Source organism: Gymnogyps californianus, chromosome 7 (assembly GCF_018139145.2).
Source record: "Gymnogyps californianus isolate 813 chromosome 7, ASM1813914v2, whole genome shotgun sequence".
Taxonomy (NCBI): domain Eukaryota; kingdom Metazoa; phylum Chordata; class Aves; order Accipitriformes; family Cathartidae; genus Gymnogyps; species Gymnogyps californianus.
Genome location: NC_059477.1, coordinates 32,820,888 through 32,838,194, shown reverse-complemented (window position 1 = coordinate 32,838,194; position 17,307 = coordinate 32,820,888). Strand labels below are relative to the sequence as shown.

Sequence of the window (17,307 nt, the reverse complement as noted above, 5' to 3'; positions counted from 1 at the left end):
TTGCATTGCAGTTTGCCTATCTCCGTCTCAGACTGGTCAGGGAAATGGGATTTTTAGCAGAGCTAGTTCACTTCAAAACATAGTCATAAAATATTTGTTTAAGATAGCAACGGAAGGACCAGCCCAGCAGTGTACAGGCCTTGTAGGGTGCAAATACTGCATTTAGAATTAGTCCCTTTAACTGTCTGGAAGCTGAAAGAGTGAGGAGGCAACATTTTGGGGAAGCCAAAATCATCAGTCGTTAGTATATGTGTCACTGCAGTTCTTGCAAGTACCAGTTATAGGTCCAGCCTTTGTGATGATGCTATTAAAAAGTACATCCACAGTTTGACATTAAGTTAGTAGGGATGTTAGGCGTGAACCCAGAACCAGCAGTTTATTTTTCCTTCATGCTTAAACTCTAAACATTTCAGGGAAAAGGATCAGGCAGTAAGTTTCTGCATATTAAGCAAGGCAGAAAACCATGAGGAACATAATAATGAATGGTGGCTCATTGAAGCTGGTTACACAGCAAAAAGCCTAGGCAAACAACCCAGATCCCACTCTTCCCCCCGCAGTCCCAGACGGATTACGGTCCGATGTCCATCTGTGAATCTGCTAAATTTAGTCCGACCTCAGAGGAAACACAAGACACAAGCCATCCACATGCTCCCGTTGCTCTTTCAGGATGACCTTCCTGTTAGCTTGATGCGCCAAGCACTACAGAACAACTCCCCCCTTCCCAACACGCTACATGTATTTCAAGACACACGACTAAATACAGAGGAAGTAGATTTTACTGAAGGAGCTATTTTTATACCCTTCCTCTGGGCTGCTTATTTTTCACTAGTGGGGCAGAGGCGTGGAGATATTATGGCTGCTGGCTTCAGGTCAGAGCTAGTATAAAACCTCATGCTACAAACTGAACTCTCTACTCCGCCTGCTTGCTCTGGTGTGTGCAATGCACCGAGGTACCACAGCTCCAAGGAGGAGAAGAAACAGAATGCATCTACAAGGTTCCTGTGCAGTTAATAAAAAGAAACAGGCATCATATTCAGACCATTTTCAGTAGGTGCCTCCCCTGGATAACTGTGCAGAGAGCCTTGGATAATACCTGACCTGAGCTGGTCTCTTGAACCTCAGTACCACAGCAGGAGCCTGAGTCCTTTCTCGGTACAACCACCATCGCTCAGACTCAATCAGCACTTTTTGTGGAGTCCCTTCAGAGGCCCCTCTTTCTGCTCTGACCCTGCTAACACAAGGGAAGGCTGAGCTCAGCCATTTTGTGAAAGGACACGTGCTGGGATCTCTGGGAGAGCTGGGGACTGGGCAGGACAGGCCTTCCCTGGCTTAGGGTCCTTTGTACGGAAGATGTCTTTGGTCTTCCCCAGGCCATATGGGATGCTGCACAGCCCACATTACTCCAGGAAACTATCTCACTTAATGAATTAAAAGTGTAGTATTTACTCAGTAGAACTGTCTTTGGTCTTTGCGATGTCCCAACAGTTGGGACATCAATATGTGAGCAATAAAAATTAAAGACTCCTTTTCCAGCATGTCTTTGAAGACAAGTTGGGAAAATAGGACCAGTGCAGTCTTGTTTGTCCAGGTATGCCCAGCTGAAGTCCTCTCAGACTGTCCCCTCTCAGATGGCTCATGGGGCCAGGAGAGGGCTGTGGCCACCCGCTCATCCATCACCTAAGCAGCTAGGTCCTGGCAGCAGGGACCGGCTGGGACCTTCCCTTTGTCTGTAAGCGAGCTGCAGCCAAGGAGAGAGGTTCTTGCTTCTCTGCAGGATAGGGAAAAGGGTGCGCTGGGGCTTCTCAACACCTGTGCTGAGGAGCACAACCCCATCCCATTGCACAGAGCCCTGAATATCTGGGTTGGCTTAACCTGGCCCTAGGAAAAGAAAAGCATGGGCTGGCCCTAGGAAAGAAGGCTGGGAAGGCAGGCAGGAGAGCCAGGAGGGCATGGAGAATTTGTGACCCTGGTCTTCCACAGAAGCTGTGGGAGGAAATGCGGTCCTGAGCCTAACGCAGAGAGGGACTCTGTTACATTTTTTTTTTTCCTGTGGGGAAGCATGAAAATGCCTTCTAACAATGACTTTACAAGGAAACTTCAGCAGGACGTGAGAGTCTTAGAGAAACATCAAAGAGTTGGAAGAACGCACGGCTATGTCTTGGCGACTCAATTCTCCTTCTCTGCCTCATCTGAAAATGCTTAGCCACGTCTGCCTGAGTGTTGCTGTCAACACCTCAGACAGACAGAAATAAGGCAAGTGAAGAGAGGAAACAGGTCCAGAGAGGCCATAAGAGAAAGTCTCTTAGAGCTGCGATCCCTCTCCCCCTTCCTCTCACTCCCTACAGCTCCAATCCTTGACAGGGAGACCCAGTCTGCCTGGCCAGCTGTATGCTGAGCTCCACCACCCAACCCTGGACCTGCCAAACCACCATCTCTCCACAAAACAGAAGCGCTGCAATAAGTAACTGTACCCTCTTCCAAAAACTGCCTCTCCAACAAACCCACAAGCACATCTAAAGGAAACAAATGACCCTTTATCTTGAGAGAGAAGATTTTTCATTTTGGAAATAGACATGTCATGAGCACCACTCTGCGCAGTGTTGACAGGAGCCTGCGTAGCAGCGATACACCATGGTCAGCCCTTCCTTCCGCAGAGACTAGCGTTTAACCCTTCTGAAATGTGAATGTTTCTGTCCTCTCACAGATCCACACAGAGTTTGGAAACATCCTGCACTACATTTTTGCTGATGCTTTCCCATTTGACCACTATTAGGGTTTCTCTGCCAGTTTTTCTCTTTTTTTTTAGCTGGCCTTGACTAATGTGATGCTAAAATCAGAATGATATATTATCTTGATAGGCAGCAATTCCACCTCATACTCAGTCACAGCCTGGGATGATGGTGCCAGTATGTTAATGATGAGATACAGGTGATCAATATGATATCTGCTACCAGGAAACTCTATTCTCTGAAAGCCTCCCAGCCAAATTAAGCAAAGGTCCCAAAGGTGCTGTAAGCTATGCATTAGAAAACTGACCATGAGTTGCACAATAATAAAGCTGTCAGAGACTGTAATGCCAGAAGGGACCTTTAGCTCAGGTGCCCTGACCTTTATGCAATATCAGCTACTGAATTCTGCCCAGTTTTATCCTGTGCTCTCCCTATTTGCTGTACTCCCCAAGTTGTTCCTGGTACACATGCAGCAAGGGTGACCTATGACAAGGATGGAAGAAGCAGCAGGGAAAGCAGGTAGATGGGTCCCACATTGGGGAATCAGGCCCAACAAATGGTGATGTGTCCAAACATTACAGCATCAGTGGTCTAATCCTGATCGGACCCTTTGTGACCATAGTATGTGTGGATTACAGCACTACATGTGCCACTGCTGAGTTTCCCCCCAGTTTCCCTGCCAGACCAGGTGCTGAACCCTTTGGCATTCTTGATGAGCTCAGTTGGCCACGGCATTTTAAATTCCCTCCTTTTTTTTTTTTTTCCCCTTTTTCAGTGAAAAAACCAGCACGGACATCATACAGTGAAATTTGGAGTTAAGCTGACAGGGGACTAGGTGGATAAAGTTTTACCCCCTGTCAGAAGGGGAAGCAAAGGCAAAGTAAACAAGAAAATTTGCAGGCCTTCTCTTTTTTAAACAAAGACTCCTGTGTTTAAAATAATAAAAATCCACTGTACAAAAGCAAAGCAACCTCCCCCGAAATAGCCTTTCCTGCTTTATCAAAGCATTCATCAAAATTGTACTTCTCCACAAAAATAAAGTTCCAGGTAGAGCACTGGAGGCCTTTTGCTTTGATTAGATAACAAAACAGCTGAAGCAATAAGTATAATTGACTTTAGTGGTACCTGATATGTCCTAAACAAGTCCACATGGCTGAATGTAGCTTTAAATATCTAGTGATGCCATACTGAAAATAAGAAAAAATAATGAAATAGAAATACCACATCAAAGAAATATGGGTATTCGCAAGCCATCAGAACATGGCTCCAACAGCCTGCATACAGTCTGCGTCCACAACTTGTAGCTGCTGCGACTTATTGTGAAGGACAAGTATTTGCCATGCTTGGTCAGGCTGTGCCTAGCTTATCTAGTTACTCAGGTGGTGCTTGGACTGACACTGCCTCTAGGACTTGACTATTTGCAAGGATTTGTCAGTATAGTTTTGTCTTCTTGATGTACTGATGTACCCAACAGGTAAAATCCCTGGTAGAGCTACAGTCACAGTGATATGAATACCCCTACACAGGTACGGCTCATCCTCTCAGTCCTGACCTGGCCTACCTCTTAGAAACAATGAAAATCAAATCTCATCACCCATACTGCCAATTGTTGCTATTCATTTTTTATTATTTGGGAGATAACAGAGTCCAGTAGAAGGTGTAAGCATGGACAACACCAAGGACGGACACTTTACGGGTATGTGAGTTCTTCCACAGGGTGACTATGAAGTAGGAGAAAGCACAGAGGTCTGGGATCAAAAGATACTAGTAGGTGGGGGAGAGAGGCATCACCAGCTCTCCAGCACTAGGGCAGACACTGCCCACTGATGTCAAAAGGAGTGATATGGTAGGGAGAAGCTGTGAAGGGCCGTCAAAATGAAGACAAACAGCCATTGTTTGATGAGAGAGAGGAGGGAGACACAGTGGGAAAAAAACAAGGGAAAGGGTGACCTGATTGAAATAGCAAAGTGGTTTTGAGTTCTTTCATCTTTCTATTCCCATTCCTTTCACGACTGCATGGAGCCACCCTTGTATACTGAGGTAGAGCAGTAGTCCCGAGCTGGGCCCTGGCAATCCTTGGTGCTAGCCCACAGAGAGCTGCCGTGTTACACCACGCTGGTTAGCTGACTTGTTTCCAGCTGCTCTGTCATGATTGAAAAGGGGTGAAAACACAGCAAAAACTTTCCTGATGTGATTTTTCTATGTAAGCCATGTCCTGAACTTGTAACAAGGATGCCACAAGGCACTAAATGCTGGCAGGAGGGGTCCACGTGACCTCTCTTGAAAGACAGTCTATACTATGAAATTTTGACTCTGAACACCCTTGTTGGAACGCTATTAGGAACAGAGGTGAGGGTTTGTTTCTTTATTTAAATACTGCATATTTATATTGACAATGGGAGCCTGAACATTGTTTGCTTAATAGAAACCCCATGACCTGTTTATGTGCCAGTTAAATCAACTGTTACGTAAGGAAATGTTTCCTTTAGTTCAGAGCCTTACAAACATTTTAATCGACTGCTCTTAATTAAGACTTTCAAAAACAAAAACAATTTCTCAGCCTCTACAAGGACAACTGAAGCTTTAATGCAGTGCACTAAAACTTCTGAATTGTCCTCACACAGCTCCCCCAGGACATCGGGAATCGTTACCATCGAATATGTTTCACAACAGAGATTGTTTAAAACACAACAGAGAAAGTGCATGAGCCAATGCAGATTGCAATTTAATACTCAACAGGAACAGGGACACAATAAAAGCAGCCTAGACTCTTTTCCTCCACTAAAATCCAAGATGTTCTTAAAAACAGAGACATGGGAAGAAACAATTATGCTGTTCCCTACATAGATCACTATTTTGAGATCAGGAACTGGAGGAAAGAGACTTCCAACCCCAACAAGAGCCAGATTAGCCTCACCAGCTTTGCACACTAATCCGTTAAATAATCTGCTCTTTCCCACAAGGAGTGGTCACAAAAATGCAGGTCTCAGCATGACCTCTTTTTCAATGATACCACTCTACTTCTCACCAGCCTCGTTAAATCCTTATTCTGCTTCCTTCTGTCACAGCCCAGCCTGCCATCGCACCTACCAGCCACAGGCTCTCTCTGGCTGTAGGATGGGGTAGGCGACCCCCTAAATGTACAAGCTGTCACCTGAGCAGCACCAAAACTCCTGTCCCTCCTGCCCAAAGTCTGGCGCTCTCCTAGCTGATGCACCAGGGTCAATGGGACCCAGCTGGGAAGTGCAGATGAGATGCTCACCCTGCTAACATACACCTTGCGAGACCTATGTTCCCTCTTCAGTTGGAAGAGACCCAACTATTTCTCAGTTTCCTCTGTTATAAGGACCCACCACTGCCACCAAAGCCCTGCTGTTAAGTGGCCATCTGCCTGCACAGCAAGATGTTCGCATAGCATCTTAAAAAAAAATATTCCTCATCTCCTCCAGAGATACGTACCAGATACAAGTATCCTGCGGGCAGGATCTGGTTTGGGGCCCTGAATGGGATCCCTTCACATATCATCAGTCCAAAACAAGTGTCATAAAACCCTAATTTTTTTTTAATGCTTTCTTTTTCCTTTGGTGATGGAGGTTGCTTAAAATTACTGCAAAAACTAGCCTTTGTTACTCTTTGAATTACACTGTGACTTTGATGTTACAAGAAAAACACTGAGTGAAGGGTCATAAGATCAAGATTTTATCTGAATGTTTCATGGGCCAAATTCAAATTTGGAATCACTCGGTCAAAGCTAACAGGCTGACAGCAGGAATATGCTTGTCGCAGTGTGCTTAATGAATATTGGCTAGGTCATTAAGTTGCTTTCTATCCATGTGGATTTCTCTCTTAATTTGAAATTTATAGCTTAATACCTTAGAGCTCAATTATAGGGTAAAAGAGACAGGAATAAAAGTCACAGCTTTCCCGTAATTAGCCATGTGGGATAGTTCAAACAGAGCTTCATTCCTAGTGTCACAGGTCTTTCTTTTTCCTTCCTAGGAATACTAGTCAGAAAAAAAAATCCCACAAATTCTCGAGTACAGTAATAGAGACTGCAGACGAGTTCCTTTTATTCAATCATCTGTAAATCACTTGCAAAAGGTGAATCCCAGAAACCTGTTTGCCTTTTTACAGAGGGTAATTGCAAACACTGTCAGGTAATCAGAAAGGAAGGACAGGCAGGACTATACTTGGGCTCTGAGCTGTAGTCAAGTCATGAAAAAATCAAATGTGTATCCTCCAAAGGAACACAGCCAGCAGTCAGACGGAAGGCTGGGAGACCAGTCCTTAAAGTCTCTGCACTTTTACTGATCAACAACAAGAGAAATCTGTAAAGATATTTCACTACAAAAGCTAGGAAGTGTTCTCTTCCAGATTTGTTGTCTTATATTCGCACCACATTTTTCCTTTTGCAATATTTTATGTTAATTCATTACCTATTTTCAAAGTAATAGTGTAAAAAAGTGAGGAACAGCCAGAGCACATGTTCAGTTGTGAAGTTTAGTTTTGCATTTCCAGTGGTTTTCAGTGAGGATGTTTAAAAAGGCTTATTATTTTGTTTGATGAGGGCTTGGATTGATGATCTACAAAATGTTCTGATAATCCACCAAATCTTTCAAGCCTTCATCTGTTCAGGTGTTGGCTGACATATTACTTTCTTTACTCTTCCATTTTAAGGATGCTAGGTAGCTTCTGTGAGTCACATGATTTACATTTATAGTTCACCATAACTTATAATAGGACCAAACACAGTAATTTGCCGTTTACCACTAAGCAGATGTAACTGTGTTTTAATACTTGTCAAAACTCTGCATGTTTCTATCATAGATGGCAAATTCTATTATTAGAAATGTTAAGTTCTGAGTATAGATACTTTCTGTTTTTAAAATTACAGTGCTTGTAAGAGCAAAGAATTATGTGTCTTGGTAATTGCAAGCAAAATTCAGCTATTAACCTGCTCTTCTGCAACTGTGTATGTTTACATACTTGAAACAGGCAGGGGATACCATTTGATGTTGATATAAAATGTGCCAGCCTTTGTCCTGGGTTGTAGGGAAAGGCCAGAAATTTTGGAAGCCTGGACCAAGGGATTCTGAGTCCAACCCATGCCTAAAGCTACTGGAAGTAGAGACGGACACGAATCTGAATAGTCAGAAGCCATTCATCATGCTAATCCTTCCAGCATCTCATGACATCGGCAGGCTCTTCCAGTGGCTACTGCATTTTCCCCTTTAAACTTTAAACTTACTCCTCTTTCTTTATTCCCAGCATCTGTTCATTCAGTTTAAACAATTTCCTGTTTTCCTAATAGAGGGAGAACTGATTAGACACAGAACCTATTTGCTGTACTCTGGCCAAAATTATGGATTGGGTGGTTATTTTTATTATTTCTAGCAGCACTTCTGGAGATCCCATTAACACTGAGGCTCCCTGATACAGCTTTGGTTTGTGCAGGAAGAAAACTGAGGCCGAGAGGGAAAGCGATATAAGGAAATAAAGGCCATGAATACATGGCTGGAGCCAGCCAGCCCCAGACTCACTCTGCACCTGTTTGGAGATGATGGGATGAGCCAGCTCCAACCTGGAAGCGGTCGCAGCGTGTTACATGAGATAACCTGCCCCACAGGCAGGCAAAGCATGCTAGCGCAGGCTCAGCGCTGTGCTGACACAGCCTGGTGGCTTCCAGGCATCAGTCGGCTCTGGTCCACCAGCCGCAGCCTGGCACTGCACTCATCACGCTGTACCTGCAGTGCAATGGTGCCCTGAAGCTCACGCAGTCGTGCTGGAAGCAGAGTCCCCACGTCCTCTGCCAGCCCTCAGCCCCTGCACCACCCTGTCTCAATCCTGCTCGGGATTTCCTGCCTCCCTTTCCACAGCCTAGTCCTGCAATTTTTAGTTTTGTTTCATTTGAGGAAAAGATCTACAACCTAGCTCACTCAAATGAAGTTTGAGTGGCGTCTCACTGTGTCCTTCAGCAGAGGACCCAAGCCCGACTGCTGAACCACGCACCCAGCAGACACGTCTCTGGCTTCCTATGAGTCATACCAGGCAGTGACTGCTCTTGCACAGACCAGGCTGATTTTCAGCTTTACTTTTCTGTTTATTCACAGATTTAATTTGCATGTAAGCAACTGCAGTCTCAGAGGAGAGCTGAGGACCAGGACAGGCTCCTGTGGCAGCAGAAGCAGGGCAGGGCCCCTGGCGTGCGGCAGGGAGGAGACGCGGCAGTGGGTCTAAGAAGTGAGGGACGAGTTTGGAGTTTGCACTGCAGACAGAGCTGACAGCCAGCACAAACTTCACCTCCTCCTCCTTGCAAAGCAGGGCAAGGGGAAGCACCGAACTGAACGAGACCTGCTGAGGGGATCAAATCTGAGAGGAACAGCTGAGTTCTCCTCCCCCGGGTTTAGATCAGACAGCTCTTTAAGGGAAACCCTGATTGCAGACCCTGGCCCTACTGCACCGCTCTGTCCCAGGGGTGTGCCCCACTCCCAGCCTCCGCAGTGGGAGTGCAGGCAGGGAGCGAGGACGGGCTACAGCCTGGTTTCAATGCTTTTTCTCAAAACAAACAAAACCACCAAGATTAACTTGCTCAAACAAGAATGGATCAAATTCTATTTCCCTTAATGCAGAGGTAAAAAAAAATTTTAAAAAGCCAGTTCGGGTTGCAGGCTTAAAGTCAGGAGTGGGATGACAGGAGCCTTTCCTCCCTGGACCTTACTTGCGTTGTGTGTGGCCAAAAGCGGGGGCACAGCCAAAAGGAGACTTGTTCTGGCCGCGCTGAACTGAACCGGTTTTGGTCTATCAGTCTGGAGCGTCTCCTATGCCTGGTTGCATGGATGCTATATGCGGGACACACATTGCTCAGAACAGAACATCAACTAAATAGGCCACAGACACCACAGAGACGAACAATATTTCACCATTCATTGTGAGTGAAGCCCAAGCTCTCAGGATAATACCAGGGATGAGTTTTTTTGCATGCTAATTGTAAAGGATTCTTTCCCCATTGTGCTGCACCATTACACACAATGTCTCCAGTTCATGAGTCAGTAGAGTGTACCAGCACTCACCGGTGGCTTGTTTGCAATGATAGACAGGCAGCAGGGATATACTAAAAGACCATGCACTAGTGTGCACTGTGGCACTCATAAAATAACATATCCACAATTTGGGACATCCTGGGTGTATATACAACATGACTTTCCCTCCCTCTAGGTTTTTAGGCACTTGTATTGGGTTTGTGTGGCAAGGTTTTGGTAGCAGGGGGCTACAGGGGTGGCTTCTGTGAGAAGCTGCTAGAAGCTTCCCCTATGTCTGATAGAGCCAGTGCCAGCTGGCTCCAAGACAGACCCGCCACTGGCCAAGGCCGAGCCCATCAGTGACGGTGGTAGCGCCTCTGGGATAACGTATTTAAGAAAGGGAAAAAAGTTACTGTGCAGCAGCAACTGCAGCCGGAGAGAGGAGTGAGAATATGTGAGAGAAACAACTCTGCAGACACCAAGGTCAGTGAAGAAGGAGGGGGAGGAGGTGCTCCAGGCGCCGGAGCAGAGATTCCCCTGCAGCCCCTGGGGAAGACCATGGTGAGGCAGGCTCTCCCCCTGCAGCCCATGGAGGTCCATGGTGGAGCAGATATCCACCTGCAGCCCGTGGAGGACCCCATGCCGGAGCAGGGGGATGCCCGAAGGAGGCTGTGACCCCGTGGGAATTCTGCGCTGGAGCAGGCTCCTGGCAGGACCTGTGGCCCCACGGAGAGAGGAGTCCACGCTGGAGCCAGTATGCTGGCAGAACTTGTGACCCTGTGGGGGACCCACGCTGGAGCAGTTCATGAAGAACTGTAGCCCGTGGGAAGGACTCCCGTTGGAGAAGTTCGTGGAGTACTGTCTCCTGTGGGAGGGACCCCACGCTGGAGCAGGGGAAGAGTGTGAGGAGTCCTCACCCTGAGGAGGAAGGAGTGGCAGAAATGTGTGATGAACTGACCGCAACGTCCATTCCCTGTCCCCCTGTGCCGCTCGGGGGGAGGAGGTAGAGAAAATCAGGAGTAAAGTTAAGCCCCGGAAGAAGGGAGGGATGGGGGGAAGGTGTTTTTAAGATTTGGTTTTATTTCTCATTATCCTACTCTGATTTGACTGGTAATAAATTTTTTTTTTTTCCCCAAGTCGAGTCTGTTTTGCCTGTGATGGTAATTGGTGAGTGATCTCTCCCTGTCTTTATCTCGACCCATGAACCTGTCATTATATTTTCTCTCCCCTGTCCAGCTTAGGAGGGGAGTGATAGAGCGGCTTTGGTGGGCACCTGGCATCCAGCCAGGGTCAACCCACCACAGTACTAAAATGAGTCCCTTTGTTGTTTAAAGGTCTTATTTTTACCCAGAATCTCACGACAATAATGATTACCACACAGCAAAAGACGCACATGTACAAACATTGATTCATGGAAATGGAGTTAGGCTAGTGCTGTGCCGATTCACAGAGATCTGGTAACAAAACTCTCTAACAACTAAACAGTCTTTTACCCACGCCAACTGCAAGAGCAGCCCAAGCAGCTTTGCACTTACATGATACAAAAGGGGAAATCCAAAACAGTCTTAAACCTGCTGGACTGTTGCCTACCTTTTCCTGAAGGGAAGAAGCAGTCCATCTCCACGCTGCTGCGGGAATGCGAAATGCAGAGAGCGCTGCTGGGGACCAGACCCTCCTGAGGCGGGCTCCGCTCCGTGGTCCGGACCAAACACCAGCCTGGCCTTTCGCTTGGCCTCTCCAGCAGCTCTACCGTCTGCCCCACCTGAATGCTCAGCTCACTGCTGTGGCCTGCTGTGAAGTCCTGGAGCACGACGGTTAGTTCACACCCTCCAGATAACTGCCCAGGTTCAACAGAAAAAAAAAAAAAAAAGAACAGGAATAGAAGTTAGAGAGGACAGGATGAAGGCAATCATCTTTGCATCATATTTACACTGGCAAAGACAGGATTTATATTCCTTAGAAGCCAAGTTAATAATCTCTTTTGTCAAAGTTCAACATGTTGTGGCCCTGGTTTCCTTTACTTCTTATTGATTCTGCTGGGCTGAAGCGAGAAATCAAAGCTACCCACCCAGTAACCTTTTGAATGCTAGCTGTGGGTGAATTTTCTAGCTGTGAATTTTCCAGCTGTGGGTGTCCATCAGAAACCTTGCTTTTTTTCTTGCTTTAGTTCTGGGGTGACTTTCTAGACTGGCAATAGCCCAGGCTGCCTTGGTGCTGTGCCCTCATGGCAGGACAAATTCCAGCTCACCCATCTACAGCAAGAGCTGGACACATTTCCACATGCCACCAGTGCAGTGAGGAAACAGCTACAATTTTTTTGCAAGACAAGAAACGTGCCCTCATCTTCCCAAACTTGCTCTAGGGACCTCTTGGGAGACTAGGGAATCCTGACCAGGCAGATCGGAAAAGCTCCTCCCATACTCTCTGATGGAAAACAGAAGTGTAAATATATAAACGTAGAGTGATTGATTATATGCTGACTTCCAGGATTTGTATCTAAGAATAAATGTATCATCTTACTTCCGTACTGAGCACTGGCAACCTGCTGCTTTCCTTCAGCCTCACACTCTGTGACTCCCGATGAACAATACTGGTCTCTGTTTAATCATAGTCTCTATATAACCAGAGACCGGATATATAAGCGCTTGTGTATATAGCAGAACAAACCAGAAGAAGTGATTGCACAAGCAGCAGAGCTAATGAAGCTTGTTTTCTTACAGATTTGGATCTCAGAGATTGATTCTTGGTGTCTAAAAAGGTGTGAGCACAAATCTAATTTTTTCTGGTGTGAGGAATCTTTCTTAATGCTCCTCTGCAGGGTGGATTTCTTGCTGTCTGCCTGTCATCAGGGGCCCTCTTTTGGGTCTTTCTGCTCTACGTGCTGCCTGCTTCCCTGAAACATGCAGGAATCTTTGAGGTCCTTATTCCAGTGTCAAATTTGATAGAAATTAGTCCACTGATTCAAAAGTTATTAAGATGAGAATGGTAAACAAGCTGATTCAAAACAGTGTAATACCATAAACCTCCCTGTTTCTTTGGATATGAAGCTAAACCCAAGCATATTATAAAATGTTTTTAAAAGAACAACTTTTAAATCCAACTGAATTGGGCGAGATCTTGTAAGATGCTGAGTATCTCTGTGAAATCAGTGAGAACTGGGATCTGCTTATCAGCTTCAATGGGAGAGCCCTTGAGGAGAGCTCTCTCATCTCTACAGACTTCATTCTTCAGCTAGTAGAACCTCAAAATCCCTTATCTTAGCCCAAGCAGCCCTGAATGCACACTGCCATGGGAACAGCCCGTCTCCCCACTCAGTGGCATAGTGGTTCGTGTGTCTTATGCAGGTGTGAAAGAAATCCCATTCACAGAGGTGATATTTACAATTACAGAAAGGGGTCAGTGGACAAGGACTGGTTCTCACCTGTCCTGTGTCTCTGCCGTAGACGAAATGCTAGATTTGGGGAAGAAGAAGGAAATATTTCTCTGAAAGATTATTTGTAAATAAATAGAAAAAAACAAACAAAACAAACCATGGCAGCTGTTCGAGGCCATTCAGACAGAGTGCTCGCATTAATCCTGGCAGAAAGAGCTCAGTGGGTTGATGAAAGCACAGAAGAGACCAGTTTAGCACCTAGCTATGCAGTTTATCAGCAAACCCACCATTCATCATGCTGACGTAATCTCCCCATAACTGGAGTACAAACATTCACAGGTATGGTAAGAATAAGATATTGGTATAATATTTACTGAGATTACTTTGCTATGGACTGATTTAGGAGTGGAAAATCTTTCTGATCCAATATGCTATCTGATCTGGTATGGTATGGTATATTTAAGACACAAGAAAAAAACCTGATTATTTCTTGGTAAATACACTGACAAATCTTACCAAATGTGATGATTTTCCCCTAATTCTTTCCCTACCCCTTGCCAAGTAAATTTTCTTTCCCCCACATTATGCTATCTATGATACTTTATCTGAAAATAATCAAATCTCTCTTTCTTTTAGGGGAAAACATGTGAACAAACACTCTGCTGTATCTACTTCTCTTCCAGAGATAAATTTAAGGCATCTACATGCCCTGCACTCGAGTACCACTAGGTGTCCGTGTTTGCCATCACACAGCAAGCTAATTTGCTATAAAGAATTAACTCTCACTTGTCTTCAAAGTGCTTATCTAAGTATGATGTGCGGTGTCTAGGCATGAAGGAGCTGGTTCAGACAGGATCCCAAGACCCATCGCTTCCAACGATATGGGCAGGGAATGTTCCAGAATATTAAAAAAATTTCTTCAGATGGTTCAGGTTGATTTTTGAAAAATAAGTAATTTTTATTGCTTAAGCAAGAAAGGTGAAACAGCCCTGAAATATTCCAGGGAAAAAGGCCTGGTGAAGACAGCACTTGGGAAAGTTTGAGACTAACAAGGCACTTCCCCGGGAGCATCAGCCTGGGAAGTGCTGTGCTAAGCAGCTCCCCGCTCCCTGCCTGCAATGCTGCCCTCCGCACTGCGGGCTGAGGGGCAGCTAACCTAAAATCAGTCTATCGCAGGCCTTTGTCAATCCCTTCTCAAATAACTGAACATCTGTGATACAAACAGATGCTTCAATTAGGGCAACACCTGTAAGCATTATCCCAGAGGAGGCAGGTGTGCTCCATGACCCTCAGGTACCATCTAGCCCCGAGCTCCTGTTTTCTCTGATTCATTAAAAATAGCGATTTAATATAATGAGAACTGGAAGTAATCATCCCCTCTAGGAGCTGCTCGGCACCTGGTGTGATCAAGCTCTTCCTCAGCAGGGGAGATATTCACCCCCCCAGCTTTAGAAGCCTACCTTTGATGTGTAAGGGAGGGAGCTAACCTCCCTCGGCTCCCTGGAAGCCGTATGAATTTATATCACCTGCTCCTCCAGCATCCTCTGGATGGAAACATGGACCAGGGCTTCCCCACGCTCCAACTCACCAGTTAGAGCCAGTGTAAAATAATACGTTTTAAGGGAAAGACCCCCTCTTTGGCAGGAGGAATTAAGCAGGTTCCCTTTTACAGGTGCAGGTGGTAGGTGCAAGCGGTTAGCTCAGGTAGGGGCCCACAGATCATTTTTAGGTGCCAGCCACAAAGAACAGAAAAGGAGCTCCTTCCTTTTGCCCAGGGATTCCAAGTATTTACCATGCCTGTTCTGTGTCTTACGTACCACCACACCACAAAGACCATTTACTTACCAAATTAACCCACAGCAAAGTAATCTCTCTAGAAAGCTGATATTATACGAATACATATACAATTTGTAAGCCACTGAGGAATAATGCAAATACATATGATTCCCGATGACAGAAATCCTTTCAACTATGAAGTGATCCCTCAAGCTATTAGTTACTTAATTTGTTTTTAGAGACTAATTTTGCAATCTCAGAGACGCACATCATGCTTCTCTCTACGTCGGAGCATACAAATTGGAATACAGATGGGCTGCTGGTTTCTCACGCATATTGCAGTTGGTTTGGAAAGAGAAAGAAAATAGAGAATGCCCTTAAGGTTGAACTTCACGGGTAAATGGCTTCATATTTTAACATGTAACGTTCACTTTTATTATTCCTGTGATAAAAACCACCATTAAAGCCACTGACTGGATATATTTAAAACCCAGACAGCAGTCTAATCTGTGCATGGTACAACAAGATCGGTGAGAGACATTAAAATAAAAATGACAATGCAACATGCCTTTGCAGAACACAAGGCATAACTGAAAGATCTGACACAGGGACAAATCTAATGAATTACACAGCAAGCAATAGCCTTAAAATCAGGAAGAAAAGGAAATGCTAGAAGCAAATAGCAAAATGTAATGAGGAAGCAGGAGGGCCCCAAGCAGTCTGGAGCGAATGTGCTGTATGTCCTGAGAGAAGCTAGCAGGAGCCCCAGCCTGTCTCCATGGTGCCTGCCACCAGCAAACCATCTCCCATCCTCTGCGTTCACTTGTTCCTAGGCTAGAAAGCGTCATTGTGCATTCAGTGTGTAAGTGTTTTCATCAGGATGTTCTAAAACAGATCAAACCTGAGCTAGAATAGAGCCTTGCCCTATGTCACCAGTGCAGGCAGGGACCCAGCCACACAGCAATTGAAAAGTCCCCTCTCTACCTCTCTGGTGAGCAGAACATTGCTCACTAACCTCTGAGCATCAAGGCAAGCAGTTTATGTCAGACACTGACTCTGATGAATGAGTTTTGTCATGACTTACATGAGCCTTTTTGCTTCTGGGAACACCCAACCAAGTGCCCATCAGCTATGGGAGGGTGAAGTGCAAGCCACCAAAATGATCCCAGGCATGGACACATCCTGCTGCAGGGGCATCCAGGCTGCTCCAAGCGCAGGAGCCAGCTCAGCTCCAGGGACCAGCAGGTACCAGTTAGTGGAAGATTACCATGAGATGGTCTTTCCTGAATCACAGCATGTGTGCATGGCCACTGCTGCATCTGTTTAGTTTCTAGCCACAAAGCAGCAGCCAGAGGAAGCAAGGCTGAACATCAGAGGCATATTTATCATTATACTGCAGATGGAAAAGACCTATCAGGTCACAAGCTGTCCTTCCTTCCCTCTAAAATAGATCTTAACTAGTACTAAATCCACTCCAGTTGAAAGAAAAGTGGGAACGAATAGCTCTCTAACAGGGTGAGCAGGGATTTGGGAGATGGGTGTCTGGAGAAGGATTCCTCAAGCACTCCTTAAACGGGTAACTAAATGGTTTATCCTGCAAATCACAATGGATCTCACACTGGTTCTAAAAGATGAACTCAAGCTCTGAGAGGGAGAGAACTGGTAATAGTGATACTGTGGTGGTTGTATCAGCATAAGTGAATAAATACCAGCTGCCCCAGCAAATGTAGCAGCATTTCTATTGTCTGTTTCTACAAGGGTGCAAAATATTGGTGTGCTTGGTCTTCTTTCCTGTGGCACAGTGCCATAATTAAAGTTTTAGTCCTTTCGCAATTAAGGTCTTAAGTTTGTTAGAGGCTCGTGAACCACATTGTGGTCTGTGAAATGTGTGGGCACATAACAGAGGCAACATGGCTACCTGTTCTGTCAGGGAACTACATTTGACGCTCATGGGAGATCCTGTGAGCTGGACCACAGCCAGGGTTTTGATACCACTGCCTCCTCCCCGGCAGCCCTGGGGCAGATGCTGCATGTACCTGAGCGGTTCCTTTGGTTCAGTGTTGTATTTGAATCCCTAGGCTGGATGCTGAGGCATGACTACAGCCCAGGCAATCTCATTGCCAGTCGTTGCCACTCACTGCCAAGTGAAGTACACAGATCAGTTATACCTGGCGTTCCCCATTTCCAAATATGCCTATAGTTTGGTCAGACCCTTCTCACAACTGAGTAGTAACAGAGAACAGGAGAATAAATGTCAGTGCATTATGCCTATCTCTCACCTTTGCATCAACTCCTTTTGAGTATCACACTGTGAAAACACAGTGAGCTCAAGCTGCCATACCTTTGCCAAAGCCTATAGACTGTCATTTGTCTGGCCTAAGGGCTCACGACTGCCGAAGGTGCTCTCAGC

At 45.7% G+C, this 17,307-nt stretch overlaps 1 protein-coding gene across 5 annotated transcripts in view; it reads right to left on the bottom strand.

Moving 5' to 3' along the window:
- Positions 1-17,307, bottom strand: part of KALRN (kalirin RhoGEF kinase) — a 523,968-nt gene that overhangs the window by 86,751 nt on the left and 419,910 nt on the right. For all 5 annotated transcript variants that reach the window (XM_050900356.1, XM_050900357.1, XM_050900358.1 and 2 more), the window contains exons 35-36: positions 13,170-13,199; positions 11,339-11,585 (exon numbers count right to left, since the gene is read on the bottom strand). In XM_050900356.1, coding sequence (XP_050756313.1) covers positions 11,339-11,585; positions 13,170-13,199 — 277 coding nt within the window. The remainder of the gene's footprint in view (positions 1-11,338; positions 11,586-13,169; positions 13,200-17,307) is intronic.